Genomic DNA, 24,575 nt, shown 5'->3' on the forward strand with positions numbered 1-24,575 from the left:
TCAGTCATATGTGCTCACTTCAGAATAAAATTCGTCATGTATACCTCACACAACACAGCTAAATGTAATTCCTGTGTTTGTTTACTAAAAATGCATCTATCATCATTCAGAAAAGAAAAACACTTGAAATCTTTGTTTTCCATCTTAATGTTTTTTTACAACAAATGCACAAAAACGTCCAATAACACACCTATACATACAAACATTGGTATCCTCCCAGTTCCTCCAGACCAAAGGGGTAGCCATGGGCACACGTATGGGCCCCAGCTATGCCTGTCTCTTTGTTGGCTATGTAGAACAGTCGATCTTCCGTAATTACACCAGCGCCACTCCCCACCTCTTCCTCCACTACATTGATGACTGCATTGGCACCACCTCGTGCTCCCGCGAGGAGGTTGAGCAATTCATCAACTTCACCAACACATTCCACCCTGACCTTAAATTTACCTGGACCACCTCTGACACCTCCCTCCCCTTCCTAGATCTCTCCATCTCTATTAATGACAACCAACTTGATACCGACATTTTTACAAACTCACCAACTCCCACAGCTACCTGGATTATACCTCTTCCCTCCCCATCTCTTGCAAAAATGCCATCCCTTATTCCCAACTCCTCCACCTCCGCCGTATCTGCTCCCAGGAGGACCAGTTCCACACAGAACACACCAGATGGCTTCCTTCTTTAGAGACTGCAATTTCCCTTCTCACATGGTTAAAGATGCCCTCCAATGCATCTCGTCCACATCCCGCACCTCCGCCCTCAGACCCCACCCCTCCAACCGTAACAAGGACAGAACGCCCCTGGTGCTCACCTTCCACCCTACCAACCTTCGCATAAACCAAATCATCCGCCGACATTTCTGCCACCACCAAACAGACCCCACCACCAGGGATATATTTCTCTCCCCACCCCTTTCCGCCTTCTGCAAAGACCGTTCCCTCTGTGACTACCTGGTCAGGTCCACGCCCCCCTTCAACCCACCCTCCCATCCTGGCACCTTCCCCTGCCACCGCAGGAACTGTAAAACTTGCGCCCACACCTCCTCCCTCACCTCCATCCAAGGCTCTAAAGGAGCCTTCCACATCCATCAAAGTTTTACTTGCACATCCACTAATATCATTTATTGTATCCGTTGCTCCCGATGCGGTCCCCTCTACATTGGGGAGACTGGACGCCTCCTAGCAGAGCACTTTAGGGAACATCTCCGGGACACCCGCACCAATCAACCACACCGCCCCGTGGCCCAACATTTCAACTCTCCCTCCCACTCTGCCGAGGACATGGAGGTCCTGGGCCTCCTTCACTGCCGCTCCCTCACCACCAGACGCCTGGAGAAAGAACGCCTCACCTTCCGCCTCGGAACACTTCAACCCCAGGGCATCAATGTGGACTTCAACAGTTTCCTCATTTCCCCTTCCCCCACCTCACAGCAGTTCCCAACTTCCAGCTCAGCACTGTACCCATGACTTGTCCTACCTGCCTATCTTCTTTTCCAACTATCCACTCCACCCTCCTCCCCCCGACCATTCACCTTCACCCCCTCCCCCACTCACCTATTATACTCTATGCTACTTTCTCCCCACCCCCATCCTCCTCTCACTTATCTCTCCACGTTTCAGGCTCTTTGCCTGTATTCCTGATGAAGGGCTTTTGCCCGAAACGTTGATTTTACTGCTCCTCGGATGCTGCCTGAACTGCTGTGCTCTTCCAGCACCACTAATCCAGAAATTGGTAAGCCACTGACAACTGCGGAAATCAGAAACAAGGACAGAAATATCAGTAGGTCTGGCAGCATCTGTGGAGACAAAGCAGAGCCTGAAGAGGGGTCTCTGGACCTGAAACATAAACTCTGCTTTCTCTCCTTCCTCATAAACTGGTACTGATGCATTCTTTTTTCCAGCTCTGCAAAGCAGTTCAAACAACATCAAGGCTTGGGCTGATAGGTGATATACACAAAATAAGAGATACACAACACAGAAAGCATGCCAGCAGCTATTTGAGCCTTCCTTCTATCTTATCTAAATCTAATAACAAAACCTGACATTCACTTCTCCCTTGTATGATTGTCCAGCTTCCCATTAAATGCATACTCCTCTATGCAAGTAATATTTGCCTCACGAAAATTGCCAGACAATGTGATTTCCAACAAGAAAGAGTCCAATCACCTTCTGTTGACAGTTAATGATACTGGATTAGAGTGGTGCTGGAAAAGCACAGCAGGTTCCAGCACCACTCTAATCTAGACTCTGGTTTCCAGCATCTGCAGTCCTTGTTTTTACCTAGTTAATGATACTGTATTACCCTTGCCAAATAATGCTCCACTCAGCTTTCCATATACATCGGAAGAATGGGTAAATTTATCCCCAGAAGTCCTCAAAACTCTTGGGAAATTGAATCATTTTGGAGTAGGCCACAAATCAGAGAAAGGTCACCCCTGTAAATAGAACAGAACCAGTGAGGAGCTGCCCCTCCAATCCCAGGCCAAATCTTTCTTACGTTTGCCACTGATATGCTCATGACAGCCTATCACTGTTGGGGAGAGATCTTCTGCTCCTAATGTGCCATCTGTCATGAGTGATGATAGAGTTTGGGGAGAGCAGTGGAGAAAGTGGATGTAAGATGGTGGGGGTGTGATGGTACATTCCTGGAATTCCCTACCTAAGGGCATTTTGGGTCAACCTACTGCACATGAACTGCAGCAGTTCAAGAAAGCACTTTCTAAAGGTCAATTAGGGACAGGCAAAAATGTTGGCCAGCCAATGACATCCATGTTCCATGTGTGAATTAAAAAAAACACTTTCCTGGATGAGCACTGTGTCAACAGCACTCAAAAGCCTAATACCATCCAACAGAAAGCAAGTCATTTGATTGCCCTCCCATTAACCATCTTAAATACAGAGGAATCTTGATTATCCAAAGGACGCGGGCAGGGAGTATTTCATTCAGTTAATTGAATTCCAGATAATCGAATGCTGGATAACATAGGTTAGCCAAGCATCGGGACCTTGCAATCTTGCTGGATAATCCAAGATTTGGATAATCGAGTGCCAGATAATCAAGGTTCCTCTGTACTCATTCTCTTCACCATGGGCACTCAGTGGCAGTTGTATAAACCATGGATAAGGTGCAATGCAGCAACATGCCAAAATTCCTTCTCCAATGCCTTCCAAACCAGTGACCTCCACCAGGTCCTAGAAGGTCAAGGGTAGCAGGTACATGAGAATGCCTCCATCTGCAAACTAGTCCAGTTTGAGAGCACGTAGCCATTCCTTCATCAGGTTAAGAACCTACAATTCACTCTTTAACAGGACTGCAGTGTATCAACACACAGAAACCACAGGGATTCAAGAAGACAGCTGACGACTACCTTCTCAAGAGTAATGAAGATTGGGCAATAAATGCTGGCTTTGACATCAATTTCTATATGCCATAAATTAATTAATCCATTTCTTTTGTTATTTGTGGAAAACTGATATATGCAAGTTCACTGCTGTATTTTCTTACCTAGCAATACTGATTACACTTCTAAGTCAATCTATTGATAAGGAAAGGCTTCATAAAGGCCTGATCATACTATAGAAAGGAAACTTCACTACAGTATTCAACTTCAGACTTCACTATTGCAACTTTAAGAATGCCATCATTCATGTTCTTCCTTTAATATTTCTTTTCCCCAACCGATATTATTTCATGTTTCTCTGCATTCTGTCTCCCTGATGTGGAGGAGACCACATCGAGAGACCTCACCTGCTACCAATCTCTCGATGTGGTTTCCTCTACATCAGGGAGACACAACGCCCATTCGCGGAGCATTTCAGGGAACATCTCTGGGACACATGCACCCAACAACCCCAATCTGCTGTGACCAACTACTTCAACTCCCCCTCCCACTCCACAAAGGACATGCAAGTCCTGGACCTCCTTCACCGCCAAATCCAAGCCACCTAACAACTGGAGGAAGAACACCTCATTTTCTGCCTTATGACTGTTCAACACATAGCATTAATGTCAACTTCAACCGAGGGGGGAAATTAGCTAATGCTCTTCAGGAGGGTTTAAACTAATTCAGCAGGGGATGGGACCTGAATTGTAGTTCCAGTGTACAGGAGGTTGAGGGTAGTGAGGTCAGGGATAGATTTACAAGGTTGTGAGAGGGCACTGGCAGTCAGGATGTTGGTTTGAAATGTGTGTACTTCAATGCCAGGAGCATCCGGAGTAAGGTGAGTGAACCTGCAGCATGGGTTGGTACCTAGGATTTTGATGTTGTGGCCATTTCAGAGGCATGGTTAGAGGAGGGACAGGAATAGTTGTTGCTGATTCTGTGACCTAGATGTTTCAGCAAAAACAGAGAAGATGGTAAAGGTGGTGGGGGGGAGGTGGGTGGGTGTGGCATTGCTCCTAGTGGGGAGATTTGCTTATGCTCTTCGGAAGGGTTTAAATTAATGCAGCAGGGAATGGGAACGTAAATTGTAGTTCTAGTTCTAGTGTATAGGAGGTTGAGGGTAGTGAGGTCAGGGACAGGTTTACAAGGTCATGAGAGGGTAGATGGTAAATGAGGGGGTGGTGGCATTATTAATCAAGGGTAATATTACAGTAGTTGCGATAACGTTTGAAGATTCATCTACTGAGGTAGTTTGGGCTGAGGTTAAAAACAGGAAAGGAGAGGTCACCCTGTTGGGAGTTTACTATAGGCCTCCAAATTGTTCCAGGGATGTTGAGGAAAGGAGAGCAAAGATGATTCTCAATAGGAGTGAGAGTAACAGGGTAGTTGTTATGGGGGATTTTAACTTCTCCAATATTGACTGGGAATACTATCGTTCAAGTAGTTTAGATCTATCAGTTTTTGTTCTATGTGTATAGGAGGGTTCTGACACAGTATGTAGACAGGCCAACAAGGGGCGATGCCATATTGGATTTGGTACTGGGGAATGAACCCATGCCAGGTGTTAGATTTGGAGGTAGGTGAGCACTTTGGTGAAAGTGACCACAATTTGATTATGTTTACAGTAGCAAAGGGCAGAGATAGGTATATACTTTCAGGAAAGAGGTACAACTGGGCGAAAGGCAATTATGATGTGATTAGGCAAGATTTAGGATGCATTAGGATGGGGAAGGAAACTGCAGGCAATAGACACATTGAAATGCTATTCAAGAACATGTACTGCAGGTCCTTGATAAGTGTATATCTATTAGGCAGAGAGGTAGTTGTCAAGATAGAGAGCCATGGTTTACTAAAGAAGTTGAAGCACTTGTCAAGAGAAAGAAGAAGGCTCAAGCGAGGATAAGGCATGAAGGCTCAGTTAAGGGGCTTGAGAGTTATAAGTTGGCCAGAAAAGATCTAAAGCCAGGTTTAAGAAGAGCCAGGAGGGTACATGAGAATTGTTGTTGGCAGATAGGATCAAGAAAAACCCTAAGGCCTTCTATACATATATTAGGAATAAAATAATGACTAGAGTAAGATTAAGGCCAATCAAATACAGTAGTGGGAAGTTGTGTGTGGAATCTGAGGACAGAGGGGAAGTGCTTTATGAATACGTTTCATTAGTATTCACATTGGAAAACGGTAATGTTAGTGAGAATATGAAGGTACAGGCTACTAGATTAGATGGTATGGCAGTTGACAAAGAGCAGGTTTTAGCAAGTTTGGAAGATTTGAAATAGATAAGACTGCTGGGCTGGATGGAATTTATCCTCATGATTCTCTGGGAAGCCAGGGAGGAGATTGCAGAGCCTTTGGGTTTGATCTTTATATCATCATTGTCGACAGGAGTAGTGTCAGAAGCCTGGAGGATAACACTGTAACTACAATTCAGGTTCTCACCCCTCCCCCCTGCTGCATTAGTTTAAACTTTCCCAAAGAGCATTAGCAAATCCCCCCCCACCCCACCTCCAGGATGAAGTTAACGCTAGTGCCATGTGGTTGGAGGATAGCAAATATTGTTACCTTGTTCAAGAAGGGGAGTCAGGACAGCCCTGATTATTGTAGGCCAGTGGGCCTTACTTCAGTTGTGGGTAAGGTGTTGGAAAAGGTTATAAGAGATAGAATTTATAATCACCTGGAAAGGAGTAATTTGATTAGGGATAGTCAACACAGTTTTATGAAGGGTAAGTCATGCCTAACTAACCTTATTGAGTTTTTTGAGAAGGTGAGAAAACAGATGGGTGAAGGTAAAATGGTTGATGTTGTATATATGGACTTCAGTAAGGCATTTGATAAGGTTCCATACGGTAGGCTATTGCACAAAATATGGAGTTTCAAGATTGAAGGTGATTTAGTGAATTGGATAAGAAATTAGCTAGCTGAAAGAAGACAGAGGGTGGTGGTTGATGGGAAATGTTCATTCTGGAGCTCAGTTACCAGTGGTGTGCTGCAAGGATCTGTTTTGGGGCTACTGCTGTTTGTCATTTTTATAAATGACCTGGATGTGGGCGTAGAAGGATGGGTTAGTAAATTTGCAGATGACACTAAGATAGGCAGAGTTGTGGATAGTGCCGAAGCATGTTGTGAGTTACAGAAGGACATAGATAAGATGTGGAGCTGGGCTGAGAAGTGGCAAATGGAGTTTAAAGCAGAAAAGTGTGAGGTAGTTCACTTCGGAAGAAATAATGGGAACTCAGAGTACGGGGCTAATGATAAGATTCTTGGCAATGTAGATGAACACAGAGATCTCAGTGTCCAGGTGCAGAAATCCCTGAAAGTTGCCACCCAGGTTGATAGGGTTGTTAAGAAGGCATATATTGTGTTGGCGTTTATTAGTAGGTGGATTGGACTTTGGAGCCACAAGGTCATGCTTCAGCTGTACATGACACTGGTAAAGCCACACTTAGAGTATTGCATACAGTTCTGGTCACCACATGATAGGAAGGATGTGGAAGCTTTGGAAAGAGTTCAGAGGAGATTTACTAGGATGTTGCCTGGTATGAAAGGAAAGTCTTACAAGGAAAGGCTGAGGGAACTAAGGCTGTTTTTGTTGGAGAGAAAAAAGTTGAGAGGTGACTAAATCGAGACATATAAAGTAATCAGAGAGTTAGATAGGGTGGACAGTGAGACCCCTTTTCCTTGGATGGTGAAGGCTACCACAAGAGAACACAGCTTTAAATTGAGGGATGATAGATTTAGGACAGATATCAGGGGTAGTTTCTTTACTCAGAGAGTAGTAGAGGTGTGGAACGGCCTGCCAGCAACAGTAGTAGACTCACCGATGTTAAGGGCATTTAAATGGACATTGGACATACATATGGATAATCATAGAATGGTGTAGGTTAGATGGGCATCAGATTAATTTCACAGGTTGGCACAACATTGAGGGCTGAAGGGCTTGTACTGTGCTGTAACGTTCTATGTTCTATATTCACTAGTTTCTAAATCTCCCCTCCCCCCATCTCATCCTAGATCCAACTCAGCACCACCCTCATGACCTGTCCCATCTGTCTATCTTCCTTCCCAACTATCTGCTCCGCCCTCCCCAACAATCTATCACAATCACCTCTCATCTATCGCCTTCCCAGCTACCTTCCCCCCCACCCCAGCTCCACTACCACCCTCCTATTTATCACTCAGCCCCCTTCCCTCCCAACATTCCTGATGAAAGGCTTATGCCCAAAACATCAACTCTGCTGCTCCTCGGATGCTCCCTGACCTGCTGTGCTTTTCCAGTATCACACTTTTCAATTCAGACTCTCCAAATCTGCAGTCTTACTTTCTCTCTTTCTCTCTGCTACAAATCTGCCCAATCCATTAACCTATTGTGCAATTCCCTTACTTTTCCTTAGATTTCTATGCTATAGTAAAGTTGGTATCACAGACAAATTCACAACTGGTGATTCATCCAATTTGCTATTCTATCTTGTGCCTCCTCCACCATCACAATAAAGCCACACACAAACTAGAGAAGAATACCCTATGTTCCGTTGTGGGAGCTTATAACCATATGGCCTTAACATAAAATTTACCAGCTTTCAAATTTCGCCACACCCCAGCATTTCCCCGCACCCCCACCCTCATCACCACCACCAACCTCAACCAAGGTCCAGTCTTCCATCTCCACACTGTCCCCTTGACCTGACCTAAACTGTCCATCTTCCTTTCCACCGACCCACTCCACCTTTCCCACTGACCAATAATGATCATCTCATACCTGCATCACCTATTGACATCCCACCTACCTTCCCCTCGGCCCCACCCCTTCCTCTGTGTATTTCTCAGCCCCTTCCCCCTCCCCAGTCCTGATGGAAGGTTCTGACCCGAAACATTGACTCCCTTTGCTCTCCTGATGTTGCTTGATCTGCTGTGCTTTTTCCAGCTCCATGCTTTATTGACTCAATCTATTATTATTGCAGTAGTCACAATATTGACTATTGTGACTACATAATAATATTGACAGCACTTAAAAAATTCTATTTAGCAGGAATTATCAGCAGTGCTTTGCCCGGAGGCCCACTGAAGACGTTACCTGGTATGGTGACGAACGTCTGGAAATGAACCTTCCAGCTCACTGAGCAAACCTACATCCAGAACCTCAACCTGAGCTACAAATCTTCTCAAAACTTATTAACTAAGGTGTGGTAGGGAAGTACAATTTTAAACCTAGTGCAACCTTTAGGCCATCTCAAACCATAATCTAGCTGTCACTTCTCTTAATTTCTCTCTAACCCAAAGATTTGCAGCTCTCCAAATCTGTCAAACGTTCCTTCCTTCCAACCCTACAGTATAGAGTTAACTACACCTTTATTCTAAAAATAACTACAGAAAATATACATACAGAGTTTTCTCAAGATGAGTTCTCGGGAATGTGGAACAGGGATCCAAATATGTAGGATTCCAGAGACGTTTTTTCTCACCATCTCTGAGTATATATACTTTGTGAAGGTTGTTGATGCTCATTGACATCATTGTGGACTTCATTCTATATAGGACCCAAACATGATCTTACAACATCAATTTTTTTTCCTATACTTTGTAATCAATTGGTCAAAGACATGGACATTTGTTGATCACTGCTCAAGTCAGCTCCCTTAAATTATTAAGCTTCAGACTTCTGGATCAATAAGGTATCAACTTTCACTCACCTAGTTCGTTGGTTTGCTTGTAACCACAATTACTTTGCGAAATATATTAATTTTGCAACAAAAGTCAAATCAAATTCATCAACTGTTCCTTTCTGCTGAGATCACTGGGAATGAATGGATTGCCTTGGGAAGAAAGGCTGGACAGGATAGGCCTGTATCCCGTGGAGTTTAGAAGAATCAGAGTTGACTTAACTGAAACACATAGGATCCTGAGGGGACTTGACTGGCTGATTGAAGAAAGGATGCTACCTCTTGTGGAAGAATCTAGAATAATGGGTCATAGTTTAAAAATAAAATAGAGATGAGGAAGCATAGTTTTTCTCTCAGCGAGTTGTGAGTCTTCCTCAAAAGACGGTCGATGCAGAGTCTCTCAGTATTTTCAGGGCAGAGGCAGATAGATTCTTGATTATCAAAGAAATGAAAAATTATCAAAAATATGCAGGAATGTACAGTTGAAATTGAAATCAGATCAGCCATGAACTAATTGAAGGACAGAACAGGCTTAAAGGGCCTAGTGATATAATCTTGTTCTTTGTTCATATGTTTGTATATTTGTAACACTATTCTTATTGACTTCATTATCCATCATTGCCAGTGGGCTCTGCTTCTCTTTCAATAAGTCATGACAATTACTGAGATTATTGCTATACTAAATGATCTTGAACAAGTCATCAATCAGGTCTGCAATATCCCTGATCATTGCAGTAATTCAGCTAAGCAGGCTATTGATTTGACAGTTGTCCCGATAACCATATTCTGTCTTTTTCACCTGTGTATTCAAGTTTCAACTATCAAGATGCTGCACTGACTGGCTCTGTTAGGAATGTATTCATTTCCTGAACATCCTTGCAAGGCAACATTACAAAATGTCACCATTCTATCAATAACCCATATAAGGCAAAAACATAGGATCATTCAAAATAAAATCTGCCATATATCTACAGATTGCAAAGTCATTATCTGAAGTAAAATCACATTGAAAGAAAAGGCTATGTTCAGTCAGAAAAGTTTTCTTTTGTTTCCAACAAAAATGTCACTTTTGTGCAACAGTTCCCATGAGTTGGGGATAGTGATGTTAGTGCCTTGTGACTGTGGACAGTCAACTAGTGAGAATGAGTTGAGAGTGAGGATTTTATTCTCAACAACTGCTGTTGTTCCTAATAAAAAAAAACAAGGAGATTTCAGTAATTGAGTTTATTCTCAACCAGGACACAAAGTCCACAGTTCACATAGATTCACCCAGTAAGGACTACCTTCTAGAAACTGCAGAAGAATTCGTCAGAATGCTGATCTTGTTTTAAACTTCAACTACCAGCACTTTTTTTTACACTAATTAAAATTAGATTAATCCCAAGTATTCTCTGCAGTCCTGCCAAATTGTGCAGTGAAGCAGAACTGTGGTATCAGCATCATTAAGTAATTGTGAGACATGAAATTTTTATGTACAGCTACATAAAAAAGCTGGGACACCATGCATACCTAAACCAAACTACAGAGACAGATCAATAAAGTTTCACTACAGAGATTAACCAACTGTCAATAATAATCGATGAACATCTGATGTAGCGTGAAATAAAGTTAGAGTCTTTTGTTCAGAGCTTCTATTTGTGAAGGTTTTGCTTATCCTCTTGAAAGGATATTTGTGTCCCTTTGTCTATGCTCATTCCAGAGAGTATTGCAGTGCACTAAAAATATGAACTGTTCCTTCCTTCACAAGCTCTTCACTGCAAGACCATCTTCATGATCTTTCTGTTTGTAATCTCAAACATGTTGGATAGTATGATCTAGAGATTATGATCCTCAATGTCTTTAATATATTTCTAAATCATATGGTTCCAAACTTGACCTTTCCCTCTCCCTTTCTTCCCAGAAACTTTTGCACTTGCTGAATGCTATTCTTCATCCTACCATGAGGAAGGTAGCAAACCATTCAGAGCTCATTGGTACAACTGCCAAACACACACAAACGAAAATACAGTGTCGGAACAAGAGAAAGTCATTTGGCCTTTAAGCCTGCTCCACCATTCAATAAGATCATGGACAATGTGGTTGTGGTCTCAATCCTATTTTTCTGTCTGACTCCAATACTTTTCGCTCCGCATCTATGAAAAATCTAATTGTGTCTTGATCAATTTAATGACTCAGCTTCCACTGCTTTTTGGGAAAGAGAATTCCACAAATACTAGCTTTATAGTAGGAGACAGAGGGTGGTGTTGGAGGGTTGTTTTTTGGACTGGAGGTCTGTTCCACAGGAACCAATATTGGATCCATGGTCGTTTTTCATTTACATAAATGATTTAGATGAGAACATAGGAAGTATGGTTAGTAAGTTTGTAGATGACACCAAAATTGGTGGTGTAGTAGACAGTGAAGAAGGTTATCTAAGATCACAAAGAGATCTTAATCAATTGGGTCAATGGGCTGAGAGTGGCAGATGGAGTTTAATTTGAATAAATGCAAGATATTGCATTTTGGTAATACAAACGAAGGCAGGACTTATACAATTAATGGTCAGGCTCTGGGCAGTGTTGTAGAATAGAAAGACTTAGCGGTTCAGGTACATAATCCTTTGAAATTTGTGTCACAGGTGAGCAGTGTGATTAAGAAGGCATTTGGCATACTTGCCTGTATTGGTCAGCCCTTTGAGTATAGGAATTGGGAAGTCACGTTGAAGTTGTACAGGATGTTGGTAAGGCCTCTTCTGGAGTACTATGTCCAGTTCTGGTCACTCAGTTACAGGAAGGATATTATTAAACTGGAGAGAGTTCAGAAAAGATTTACCAGAATGTTTCTGGGATTGGAGGGTTTGAGTTATAAAAATAGGTTGGGACTTTTTTTCACTGGAATATAGGAGATTGAGACCTTATAGAAGTTTATAAAATCATGATGGACATAAATAAAGTGAAGAGCAAATATCTTTTCCCTAGGGTGGGAGTTCAAAACTACAGGCCATATTTTTAAGGTGAGAAGAGAAAGATTTAAAAAGGACATGACAGGTAACCTTTTTACACAAAGAGTGGTTAGTGTGTGGAATGACCTGCCAGAGGAAATAGTGAATGCAGGTACAGTTACAACATTTAAAAGACATTTGGATAAGTTTGTGAATATGAAAGTATTGTCAGGATATAGGCCAAATGCAGGCAGGTAGGACAAGTTTAGTTTAGGAACATGGGTACATTGATAAGTTGGACTGAAGGATCAGTTTCCACACTGCATCTAATAATTTTCTAATTTAATAATGGCCTTCTGAGAGGCCATCTTAAAAGAGAGACTTTTCATTCTTTAACTGTTTCCTCTGTTTCTAGGTTAAGTGAGTGTGTCAAGATTGGCAAAAAGGGTGTAAGATGTGAGATTCTCGATTTCAAACAAAGGAAACTTTATCTAAATGGTGAGAAATAGCAGGCCTCTGAATTACAGAGGTATCTGGGTATACCTATGCATGAATACAAAGGTTAGTATGCAAGTACAGCCAGTAAGTAGGAAAGGTAGGATTTAGTAGTGAAGCTTGCAATTAGGAAATGTTAATATTTCTCACAAGGGGAATTGAATACAAAAGTAGGAAGTTTATGCTTCAGTTATAAAGGGCACTGATGAGACTAGTGCATAGAACTTGTCACCTTATTAGGAAGGATGTAAATGTGTTGGAGATAGTTAAAAATCACATAGCACCAGGTTATAGTTCAACTGGTTTAACTAGACTAGCTACCTGACGAAGGAGCAGTGTTCCAAAAGCGCGTACTTCCAAATAAACCTTTTTTTGGACAATAGCCTGGTGTTGTGTGATTTTTAACTTTGTCTACCCCAGTCCAACACCAGCAGGTTCACATCACATGTTGGAAATAGTTCGAGAAGATTTTCTAGAGAAATGCCTGAAAGTGATGTATTGTCTTATGAGCAAAAGTCATTCAGGCTAGCCTTCTGCCTTCTAGAGTTTAGAAGAGTAAGGAGTGATTTGATCAAAAGATATAAGTTCCTGAAGGGCTTTTTCAGGTTAGATGTGGAGACGATGTTCCTTCTTATGGGAAAATCTATAATTAGAGGTCACATTTAAAAATCTCCCATTTAAAACCAAGATGAGACAAATTATATTCCCTCAGAGAATCATGAGACTCTGAAACTTTCCCCAAAAAGGTGGTGAAATCAGAGTCCTTGAATATTTTTTAAAGCCGAGATATGTAGATTCTTGTTGAGCAAGGAGTTGAAAAGTTATCAGGAGTAAGTGAAATGTGGATGTGAGGTTACAGATTAGCCATGATCTTTTTGAATGGCAGGGTAGACTCAAGAGGTGACTGGACTATTCATGCTCCTAAGTCGTACATTAATATAAACTATTTCCTTTTAAAAATGAGAATGACTTGCATTTATATAGCATTTCCACGACCACCGGTTGTTCCAAAGTACTTTACAGCCAATGAAACATCTTCCAGGTTTAGGAAATGTGGCGGATTGTTTGCACATAACAAACTCCCATTGAACTGTGTTAACAACCAAATGATCCGATTTTGTAATGTTGCTTGAGGGATCAATATTTTTTAGGACACAAGAGTAACTCCCCTACTCCTCTTTGAAAAGAATCCATCTGAGAGGACAGGTAGAGCCTTTCTTTAACATTTCAACTGAAAGATAACACATCTGACAATGCACCACTGCCTCAGTGCTACAGGGCTGTTTGTTGCACCAAAGTCCTTGAGCAGGGCTTTACAACACAAGTTTCTCACTCAAAGTGATCTATAGTTGACACACAATCCTTACTTCTTAACATGGGTGACTACACTTCTTAGGCCACCACATTCTGGAGATCTTGTAGAACATTGTTGATTATTGCTTAAGAGATCTTCTTCTTTAGAGATTAGATTTTCCAATACTCAGAGAAAAATGATTTGCTAGGTATTATCTGGCTCTAGTCGACTGAAAAAGGCCAACATGTTAGTACAAGTTCCTGCTAGAAAGAATTGACTCTGACTTAGTCATTTTACATAGCTATTATCCCAATATCATATGGAGTGACATAAATTAAGTCAGAAATTACGTAAACTAATTTCTGATCTGTGTACCTTAATACCACAATGTGCTGTATTTATCAATTAAGACCATAAGACATAGAAGTAGAATTAGGCCACTCGGCCTATCGAGTCTGCTCTGCCATTCTTTCATGGCTGATACATTTCTAACCCCATTCTCCTACTTTCTCTTTGTAACTTGTAATCTACTTGCCAATCAAGAGCCTATCTATCTCTGTCTTAAACGCCCACAATGACCTGACCTCCACATACCTCTACGGCAATGAGTTCTGCAGATTCACCATTTTTAAAGTGAAGGAATTCCTCCTCCTTTCAGTTGTAAAGGATTATTTCTTCACTCTGAGGCTGTGCCCTCAGCTCCTTCTCTCTTTTACTGGTAGAAACATCTTTTCCAAGTCCACTCTATCCAGGCTTCTCAGCATCCAATAAGTTTCAAACAGATTTTGCCCCCACACCATCCTTCTAAACTCCAATGAATACAGACCCAGAGTCTTCAATGATTCCTCACATGATAAACCCTTCATCCCTGGGATCATTCTTGTAAACCTGCTCTGGGCCCACTCCAATGCCAGCACATTCTTCCTTATTTACAGGGCACAGAACTGCTCACAATGTTCCAAAGGCACGTGCACCTCAGCAGTAGATTTCAGTTCTTGTATTCTAGCCCTCTTGAAATGAATGCTAACAATGCATTTGCCTTCCTAACTGCCAACTGAACTTGCATATTAACCTGAAGAGAATCTGGAACTAGGACTCCCAAGTCCCTTTGTGCTTCAGATTTCCAAAGTCTTTCCCCATTTAGAAAATAGCCTATGCCTTTATTCTTCTCACCAAAGTGCATAACCTCACACTTTCCAACATTGTATTCCTTCTGCCACACCTTTACCCACTCTCCTAGCCTGTCCTTCTTCAGCCTCTCCGCTTCCTCAATGCTACTTGTCCATTCACCTACTTTTGTGTCACCTGCAAACTTAGCAACAATACCCTGTTCCTTTGTCCTGATCTATTTTACAGAATGCACTGGAAAAATAATAATTGGAAAGTCTCCTGAGGAGCTTCGCACTGAAAAGGGGGACTGTCAGCATTCAGTAACCTATTAAATACGATTGGTTCAATCATTACTTACCAGTCCTGTATTAATACACTAGTCCCTCATCCTGTCAGATGTTGTCGTAGCCTCTTTCACACTTGTTACTTTCCCTCTCTGCTGACCAAGCTGATATGAAGACATCTGCGATTCCGACATCTACTGCATCTCCCGTACAAACCGTGGCCATCAACAATGCTGCAGACATTTCTGTGATTGTCCTGTACTTTGTTTTGGTGATTGGTGTCGGACTATGGGTAAGTGTTTTTTTCCCTCACTCTCTTTGGTCCTGCTTTTAGAGTCATAGAGTCATAGAGATGTACAGCATGGAAACAGACCCTTCTGCCCAACTTGTCCATGCTGATCAGATATCCCAACCTAATCTAGTTTAACCTGGCCCATATCCCTCTAAACCCTCCCTATTCATATACCCATCCAGATGCCTTTTAAATGTTGCAATTGTACAAGCGTCCACCACTTCCTCTGGCAGGTCATTCCATACACGTACCACACTCTGCATGGAAATGTTGCCCTTTAAGTCTCTTTTATATCTTTCCCCTCTCACCCTAAACCTATGCTGTCTAGTTCTGGACTCCCCCACCTCAGGGAAAAGACTTTGCCTATTTATCCTATCCATGCCCCTCATGATTTTATAAACCTCCAGAAAGTCATCCCTCAGCTTCTGACGCTCCAGGGAAAACAGCCCCAGCCTGTTCAGCCTCTCCCTACAGCTCAAATCCTCCAACCCTGGCAACAACCTTGTAGATCTTTTCTGAACCCTTTCAAGATTCACAACATCTTTCTGATAGGAAGGAGACCAGAATTGCATGCAATATTCCAACAGTGGCTGAACCAATGTCCTGTACAGCCGCAACTTGACCTCCCAACTCCTGTACTCAATACTTTGACAAATGAAGGTTGGCATACAAAACACCTTCTTCACTACCACATCTACCTGCAACTCCACTTTCAAGGAGCTATGAACCTGAACTCCAAGGTCTCTTTGTTCAGCAACACTCCTTAGGACCTTACCAGTAAGTGTATAAGTCCTGCTGAGATTTGCTTTCCCAAAATGCAGCACCTCACGTTTGTCTAAATTAAACTCCATCTGCCACTTCTCAGCCCTTTGGCCCATCTGTCCAAGATTCTGTTGTAATCTGAGGTAACCTTCTACGCTGTCCACCACACGTCCAAATTTGGTGACATCTGCAAACTTACTAACTATACTTCTTATGCTCGCATCCAAATTATTTATATAAATGATGAAAAGTAGTGAACCCAGCACTTGATCCTTGTGGCACTCCACTGGTCACAGGCCTCCAGTCTGAAAGACAACCCTCCACCAACACTCTTTGTCTACTGCCTTTGAACCAGTTTTGTATCCAAATGGCTAGTTCTTCCTGTATTCCATGAGATCTAACCTCCTTGGGGAACTTTGTCGAACGCCTTACTGAAGTCCATATAGATAACATCTACCACTCTGCCCTCATTAATCCTCTGTTACTTCTTCAAAAAACTCAATCAAGTTTGCGAGATATGATTTCTCACGCACAAAGTCACGTTGACTATCCCTAATCAATCCATGCCTTTCCAAATACATATATATCCCATCCCTCAGGACTCCCTCCAACAACTAGCCCTCCACCAATGTCAGGCTCACTGGTCTGTAGATCCCAGGTTTGTCCTTATCAATATACCGACCACTGCAGCGGACAGCTGGAACTGACAACCGGAAGCGGCAGATTCAAACCACTACAAATGCCGAAAGATCACAGAAGCACTTCACAGGAGGCTCCCAAGCACTGAGGATGTCACCTAGACAGGGGATGAAACATCTGCAACACAAATTCCCAGCTCGGCGATCAGAACCACAACAACTTATCACCTTTCTTAAACAGTGGCACCACGTTAGTCAACCTCCAGTCTTCCGGCACCTCACTTGTGACTATCAATGACGTAAATATCTCAGTAAGAGGCCCAGCAATCACTCCCCTAGCTTCCCAAAGAGTTCTAAGGTACACCTGATCAGGTCCTGGGGATTTATCCACTTCCATGCATTTCAAGACATTCAGCACTTCCTTTTCTGTAATATGGACATCTTTCAAGATATCACCATCTATTACCCTCTGTTCTATTTCTTCCATGTCCTTTTCTACAGTAAATACTGATGCAAAATACTCTAAATTGATCAGTCTCAAGTCCCAGCATATCATTATAGAGGGAGATTTTAACTGTCTCATGGATCCCAAAGTAGACAGGTTGCCCAAAGGCCCCCCGATACCCTCTGTACAAACTAAACAATTCGTGGATCTGTGTGTGGAGTTAGGGTTGGTGGACATCTGGAGGCATCTCCACCCTATAGGCAGGGATTTTATGTCTTTTTTTCCAATCCATACAGATGTCACACCAGGGTTGATTTTTTTTCTGACCCCCATGATAACCCTGAACTTTTGGCATCTTGTGCAATTGGTAATATTACCATCTCCAATCACGCTCCAGTGTACCTACTGGTTAAGATTAAGAATGCTATAGCGGGCCTGAGGCGCTGGCGAATGCATCCCTTTATTCTTAAGGATAATAAGTTTGTGGAGTACTTCTCTAAGGAATTTAGAGCGTTCCTAGACATTAACTCAGGCTCAGTTAGTAGCCCGAAAGTCCTTTGGGAAACTGCCAAAGCCTACACCGGGGGTTAGTTATCTCCTACTCTGCCAGTAGAAAGCGGCAGAAGGCGAGCAGCAATGTCTCCTTGAAGGCAGCTGAGAAGGCTTACTCTGACAGGCCCTTGTTGCCAAGGTACAGAGGATTACAGCTCTGTAGTCTGCATTGAATTCCGTGCTCACACAGACAGCAAAGAAGGAGCTTACCTTCACAAAACAAAGATTATATGAGCATGGTGATACACCAGACAAGTACTTAACTTTTTTCGCCAGGAAAAGGAGTGCCTCTCAAGCCATTACGTCAATTGGGGAAGCGTCTGGGAACCTAACACACAATTACAAAAACATTAATGCAACATTCTAGAGATTTTACTCTGAATTATACCAATCTAAGAGTTGTGAGGAGGGGCTGGCCAAGATGGAATCCTTTTGCAAGGATCTGGAGTTCCCAGGTGTGACCCCTGAACAAGAGGTTTTTCTCAATGTCCTCCTGCAACAGGTGCAGGAGGCTGTGAAACAGCTTCAGACTGTGCTTCTTACAGGTCCATTTCACTTTTAAATGTGGACTTTAAAATCCTCTCTAAGACTCTTACGTTAAGGCTTGAAACTGTGTTACCTGCTATTGTTAAAGAGCACCAGGGCTTCATAAAGGGCCGCAGATCCCCCAATAATGTTAGGAGGCTACTTAATGTAATTCAAGCACGTCAACAACAGTCAATACAGGGATTGGTGGTTTCTCTAGATGTGGAGAAAGCATTTGATCGAGTTAAGTGGCTGGACCTTTTTTATACTGTAGACTTGGGCAAAGCCTTTATAAGATGGGTAAAGGTTCTCAATAGTGACCCTTTCACTGCAGTCATCATCAATGGGATATGATCAAGCAAATTTAGCATTTTTAGGGGCAGCCAGCAGGGCTGTCCCCTTTCGCCACTGCTTTTTATGTTGGTGATTGAACCGTTGGTGGAGGCCATTCGTAGGTATCCTAATATATCAGCTCCAGAAATGGGGTCAATATTACCTAAGATTTCATTGTGTGTGGACGATGTCCTCATTAATTTGTCAAATCCAGCAGTTTCATGCCTGGCCTGATACAATGCATTAGCTTGTTTGGCAAAAGATGAATTTTTCAAAATCAGAGGTTATGCCTATGGGTGGTCTTACAAAGGTGCTAGGTTTTGAATGCGAATCTCGATTCCCATTTAAGTGGTCAGATTCATCATTCCAGTTCTTGATCAGTTGTTTAAAGCTAATTTTGTTCAATTATTCAACAAAATCAAACAAGACCTTCAAAGATGGGTGGCGCTTCCGGGTCTTGTAGTTAGGTCAGTTAGCTCTTATTAAGATGAATATTCTCCCCTATTTGTTGTACCCATTACGGGTACTTGCCCTGATTTTCAATAAGAGGAGACTGAACAGCTAGTTCAGTTCTTTTATTTGGCATTGTAAACAGCCCCTTATTAAATTAGCTAAACTGCAGTTGCCTCACAGACTGAGGGTAGTGGATCTCCTAGACATTAAAAACTATCAACTAAGCTCATTTTCATCTTACGTGAGTGATTGGGCTTGTGGGGACCCTTTTTCAATATGGTTAGATATCAAAACCTCTCAGGCAAAGTGCCCCCTTACTAGTTTGCTGTTTTTGGACAAAATGAGGACAGTTAAGGAATATTGCCATAACCCAATAGTTATCAATACTGTTAAAGTATGGAGGGCAATTTGGCAATATTATCAAAATATCTTTTCTTACACCTGTAGTGAATATGCCTGGTTTTCAACTGGGGATGATACATTCAGGATTCAAATATTGGGCAGCTAGGGGTGTGTCTTGCATGCGTGATTTATTTGAGGGGGACACAATGTGTATTTTAATCAATTAGAGCAGAAATATGAGCTATCTAGCAGGGCCCTCTTTAGTTTTTTTCAAGTTAGGGATTTTATTCAAAAAACGACTACACTTTTGACTGATCCCTACAAGTCAGACATAGAGAGGAGGGTGCTCAGTGCTAAGGGTACACATTCTGTCAGCACTTTATATCATCAGTTAGGGGGCAGCCCCTCAGATGAGTTTGATCGACTCTGCAGAGTGTGGGAGAAAAAGCTAGGCATTGAGATCTCCTCAGAGGCATGGGAAGATATTTGGGAAAACACAAGTAAAATATCAATTTGCAATAGAACCCATGCTTTACAGTTGAAGGTTTTCCGCTTGGCTCCGGATCGTTTGTCAAAACTTAAACCAGGGGTATCTTCAACATGCCCCAAGTGTAGAGTTAGTACGGGCACTCTTACCCATTGTCTCTGGTCCTGTGGTAGGCTCCATACTGGAGCACTATGGCAGGTGCAATGAAGAGATTTTGGGTTAAGGATGGAGAAGGATCCAATCTCTTTTCTTCTTGGTCTGCCCAGTGTATTCCCTGTGGATGCACATAAGAAAAAACTTTTCAACATTCTCATTTCTTGCACCAGAAAGAACATCTTGTTAGTTTGGGTGTCCGAAAATCCCCCGGGCCTGTAGGGTTGACATAAGATTGTTATGGAGTATATCCCCTTGGATTTTCTTACAAGTATGGTACACCACAAAACTGAGAATTTCTACAAGACATGGTGGCCTTTTTTGGAATACTGGAGACAGATTTGTCTGCCACACTAATAAAGGCTTTTATATAGCCGTAATGATTGTGCTTTACAGGTCCAATATCCAGGGAGGGGGAACTGTAAATGTATGAATATGTGATAAGTAATGCTCTCGATATTCGAGAGTTAGTGTTTTGTTTTGCTGAGCTATGTTATTATTATTATTTATTTGTTAATAATTATTTATTTAGTTAAGTAGTTAGTTGGGGTATTATTAATATATTTTTATGTATTTATACATTCGTGCATGAGGGCAGTTTGGGTTTTTAAAATTGTATTTGGTGTTCTCTCTTTGTATTGTTTTGAATTGTATTGTTTTGTAATTGTTGTAATTTTTAAAAGTCTAGTTTACAATAAAATATATTTATTTTTAAAAAGTCAGATTAAGACAGTAGCTTTTAAGTAAGTTACAGTAGTCTAACTAAAGGTGACTGCAGATTCTGTCTACTAGAATTCAAGCAGCAGAACCCCTTTGTCTGAATGAGATGTTGATCACTGTAGCTAAAAAGGGTCTCTCAACAGATCCACATAAGGAAGGGGATGTTCATCACTACATGGTCAGTAAGACGCATGGTCAGTTTGCTCAAGATTTCATCAGAGCGAGACAAGGCCAAGAGAGTTTATTGAATATACCTTTGGAAATCTGTTTCAAAATGTAAGTTTGGTGCAACGAGGGATACAGATGCTTTAATTATGGTTTACTGCAAGAAGTAAATTCTCCAGAATGAGAGGTGGCCAGGCATGCATAAGGCATAGATCAAGAGGCTGACTTGCAGTGAGACCAGTGGTTTAAAGATGCCACAAATCACAGCATAACAATGAGTACAGGGAAAGATTGGTGAGAAGAATTACTGAAAAGTTTTAGTCTTTAGAGTAAAAGTAAGGTCTTCAGTTTGTGTTTAGGTTTCCAGTATTTTTCTTCTTTTTAGTTTATGAAAACAAAATATCATCACAGTGAAGTGGAAAAAACAAAGAATTTAGAGTGCTGAATTTGCAGATTACATTATACATGATAGCGATGGTGGGACAGGTGCTGTGTTGCTTCTACAACATGTGGAAGTTACTGAACACCAATGTGATTCCCAGCAAGTTCATCTATAGTCAGCGTTTGTGACGAAAGAAATTTCAGATCAAATTTGAGCCACATTTGGGAAGGGAAGGTTAACTGAACATTTTACTCTAGAGGGTGGTCATAGCCACCAGAATATGTAATTCAAAATTGATCCGTCTTCAGGGACAGGGAGAATGTGACTGCAGCTGAAGCAGGCTTGAGGACCTATGGGGTTAAAATTGAGGAGCCTTAGCCACTATCATTGTTGAGCAGTTATGAGGTTCTTGCAGGTTGTGCAGTCAAGAGTAAAAACTGCAGGGAGGATGAGCAAACCCAACTATGGCACCCAGGTACAGGGAACCATTCAAGTGATATAGAGGAAATAGGAATGTAATAATAGTGGTAGGTGGATGTACAATTAGGACGAAGATATTGTTCTCTGAGCAGGATTCCTGAAGGCTGTGTTGCCTGCCTGGTGAAGGATATCTCCTTATTTGAAAATGAAGGGGAGGGGTCCAGGAGTCGCTGTCCACATTGCTACCAATGACATTGATAGGACTAGAAAGGAGATGCTGCTGAAAGTTTCTGAATAGTTAAGAGTTTGATTAAAAAGCAGAACCTCTAAGGTAATAGACTCTGAATTACCACCTGAGCCACAGGCAAACTTGCACAATGTAAATAAAGTCAAGGAGTTAAATATATGCTTAAAGATTGGTGTGGGTGAAATGGCTTTCAGTTCATGGGGTAGCGGCACTAGTTCTGGGGTAGAAGGAGCTGGTCAGGTGACATGAGCTTCACTTGATCCATACTGGTATCAGTGTCCTTGCAAATTAAATAACTAAGGCTGTAGATAGGACTTTAAATTAATTAGAAGGAGGGTTTTGAAGAAGGGAAATATAGCCTTATGAAGCAAAAGGATGTGGCATCTTTACAGGGCAGTTATTTGGATAATGATACCCAGGGAGGGCTAGGAAGGAAAGTAATAACAAATAAAGAAACACAGCAGTAAATAACATCAAGGGGGAAAATGGTACAAAGACAGAATTAATAGCTCTTCACTTGAATATGTGTAGTATTCAGAACAAAATAAATAAATTAACCAGACTAGTTAATGAGTATAATCTTACAGCCATTATAGAGACAGGGTTATAAGGAGATCAAACCTGGAAACTGAATAATCAGAGTTATGTGACCTTTTGAAAGGACAAGCAGGAAGGAAAGAGTGGTGGGTGGCATTATTAGTATGGGATAGAACAAATATGATAGTAAATTATGGTCAAGGAAATGAAGATGTAGATTCAACACAGATGGCGATAAAAAATAAAAAGGAGAAGAAGACACTGATAAGAGTAGCCTAAAGTACCGTTAAAAATAGCTGTATGTTGGAACAGAGAATAAATAGAGATAATGAAGGCATGTAACAAAGGCAGTAAATTATTCATAGCTGATTGTAATCTTCATGTAGATTGGAATAGTAAGATAGGTAGAGGTAGCATGAAGATGAATTCATAGTATGTATTCAGGACAGTTTCTTAGAACATTATGTTGTGGAATCAACCAGGGATCAGGCTATTCTGAATCTGGTGATACATAATGATACAAGTTTAATAATTGATGTCAGAGGAAAAGATTCCCGAAGGAGCAGTAACCAGAACATGGTAGAGTTTAGCATGCACTTGAGTATGAGGAATTTGAGTGAGAAGCAACTGTTCTAAATTTGAATAAAGATAATTACAAAGGAATAAATTTAGTGCTAGCTGAAGTGGGTTAGGAAAGGAGATTAGCAGTAAAACCACAATAGTAGACATTTAAGAAAATATTCCTAGCTCAGAGCAAAGATATCCCAGTGAGTAAGGGATAAGTAAGCTATGGTTAACCAGGGAAGTTAAAAACAGCACCAAATTGAAAGAAAAACCATACAATGTAACAAAGATTAATCATAAACCAGTAGAAGACAAATAAAACAAAAGAATATAAACTTTGAGGGTAGCTTGTAAGTAATATCAAGACATACAACAAGAGCTCCTTTTAATAAAAAGGAAGGAAGAGAGAGGCTAAAGTGAACATCGGCCCCTTAGAGAATGAGGCATAGGAAATAATAATGGGGCGTTAGGAAATGACAGAGGAAGTTAATTAATACTTTGCATCAGTCTTCACAGTAGAAGATACTAATAGTATTCCAAAATTACATTTAAAAAGGGCAAAAGGAGGAGAGGAAATAAATATAATGACTAACAATAGAGAAAAAATGTGGGATAAACCAATAAGATAAAAGGCAATGAAGTCCCTTGGACCTGCTAGCAATCTTTCAAAATCCTCAGATTCTGAAAAGTTCCAGAGGAATGGAAAGCTGCCAAGATAATACTTTTATCTAAAAAGATAAGACAAATAAAAGGTACGTATGAGCCAGTTAGCTTAATGTCTGTCATTGGAAACAAGTTAAGAGTATTATAAAAGGATGTAATAACACAGCATTTAGAAATACATTAATATGATCAAGCAGAGACTTCACAAAAGGCAAATCACATTTGAAAAATTTCCTGGAATTCTTTGGGGACGTAACAAGTAGGTAAACAAAGGAAAAGCAGTGGATATAACATTAGCTGGAGTTCCAGAAAGTTATGACGACTTAATAAGATGAAGTGTTCATAGTGTTAGAATTGTATATAAACATGGATAGAAGATTGATTTTAACTAATAGAAGACAGAATTTGGATAAGGAAGCATTTTCAGGATGGCAACAAGCAACTAGTGATGTGTCACATGGATCAGTGCTGGGGCCTCAATGGAGCCAGTCCAAAGAAGGCTCACTAGACTGATCTCAAGTTTGGAAGGGCTGTCTTATGAGAAGAGTTTGAGTTGGTTGGGCCTATCCTCACTGGCGTTTAGAAGAATGAGAGGGAAGCTTATCAAAACATATAAGATTCTTAGGGGACTGGACATGTTAGAAGTTGTCACCCTTTGTGGGAAAGTCCAGGACCAGAGAGCATCATCTTATATTAAAGGGTTGCCCATTTAAGACAGATGGAGGGCAATGAATCTGTGCAAATCTTTAT

At 41.4% G+C, this 24,575-nt stretch overlaps 1 protein-coding gene across 1 annotated transcript in view; it reads left to right on the plus strand.

Moving 5' to 3' along the window:
- The first annotated feature begins 15,291 nt into the window (after window positions 1–15,291).
- Window positions 15,292–24,575, plus strand: part of slc5a2 (solute carrier family 5 member 2) — a 61,835-nt gene continuing 52,551 nt past the window's right edge. The window contains exon 1 of the mRNA XM_072589543.1: window positions 15,292–15,437. Coding sequence (XP_072445644.1) covers window positions 15,315–15,437 — 123 coding nt within the window. The 5' untranslated portion in view covers window positions 15,292–15,314. The remainder of the gene's footprint in view (window positions 15,438–24,575) is intronic.

Source organism: Chiloscyllium punctatum, chromosome 19 (genome assembly GCF_047496795.1).
Source record: "Chiloscyllium punctatum isolate Juve2018m chromosome 19, sChiPun1.3, whole genome shotgun sequence".
NCBI classification, from domain to species: Eukaryota; Metazoa; Chordata; class Chondrichthyes; order Orectolobiformes; family Hemiscylliidae; genus Chiloscyllium; species Chiloscyllium punctatum.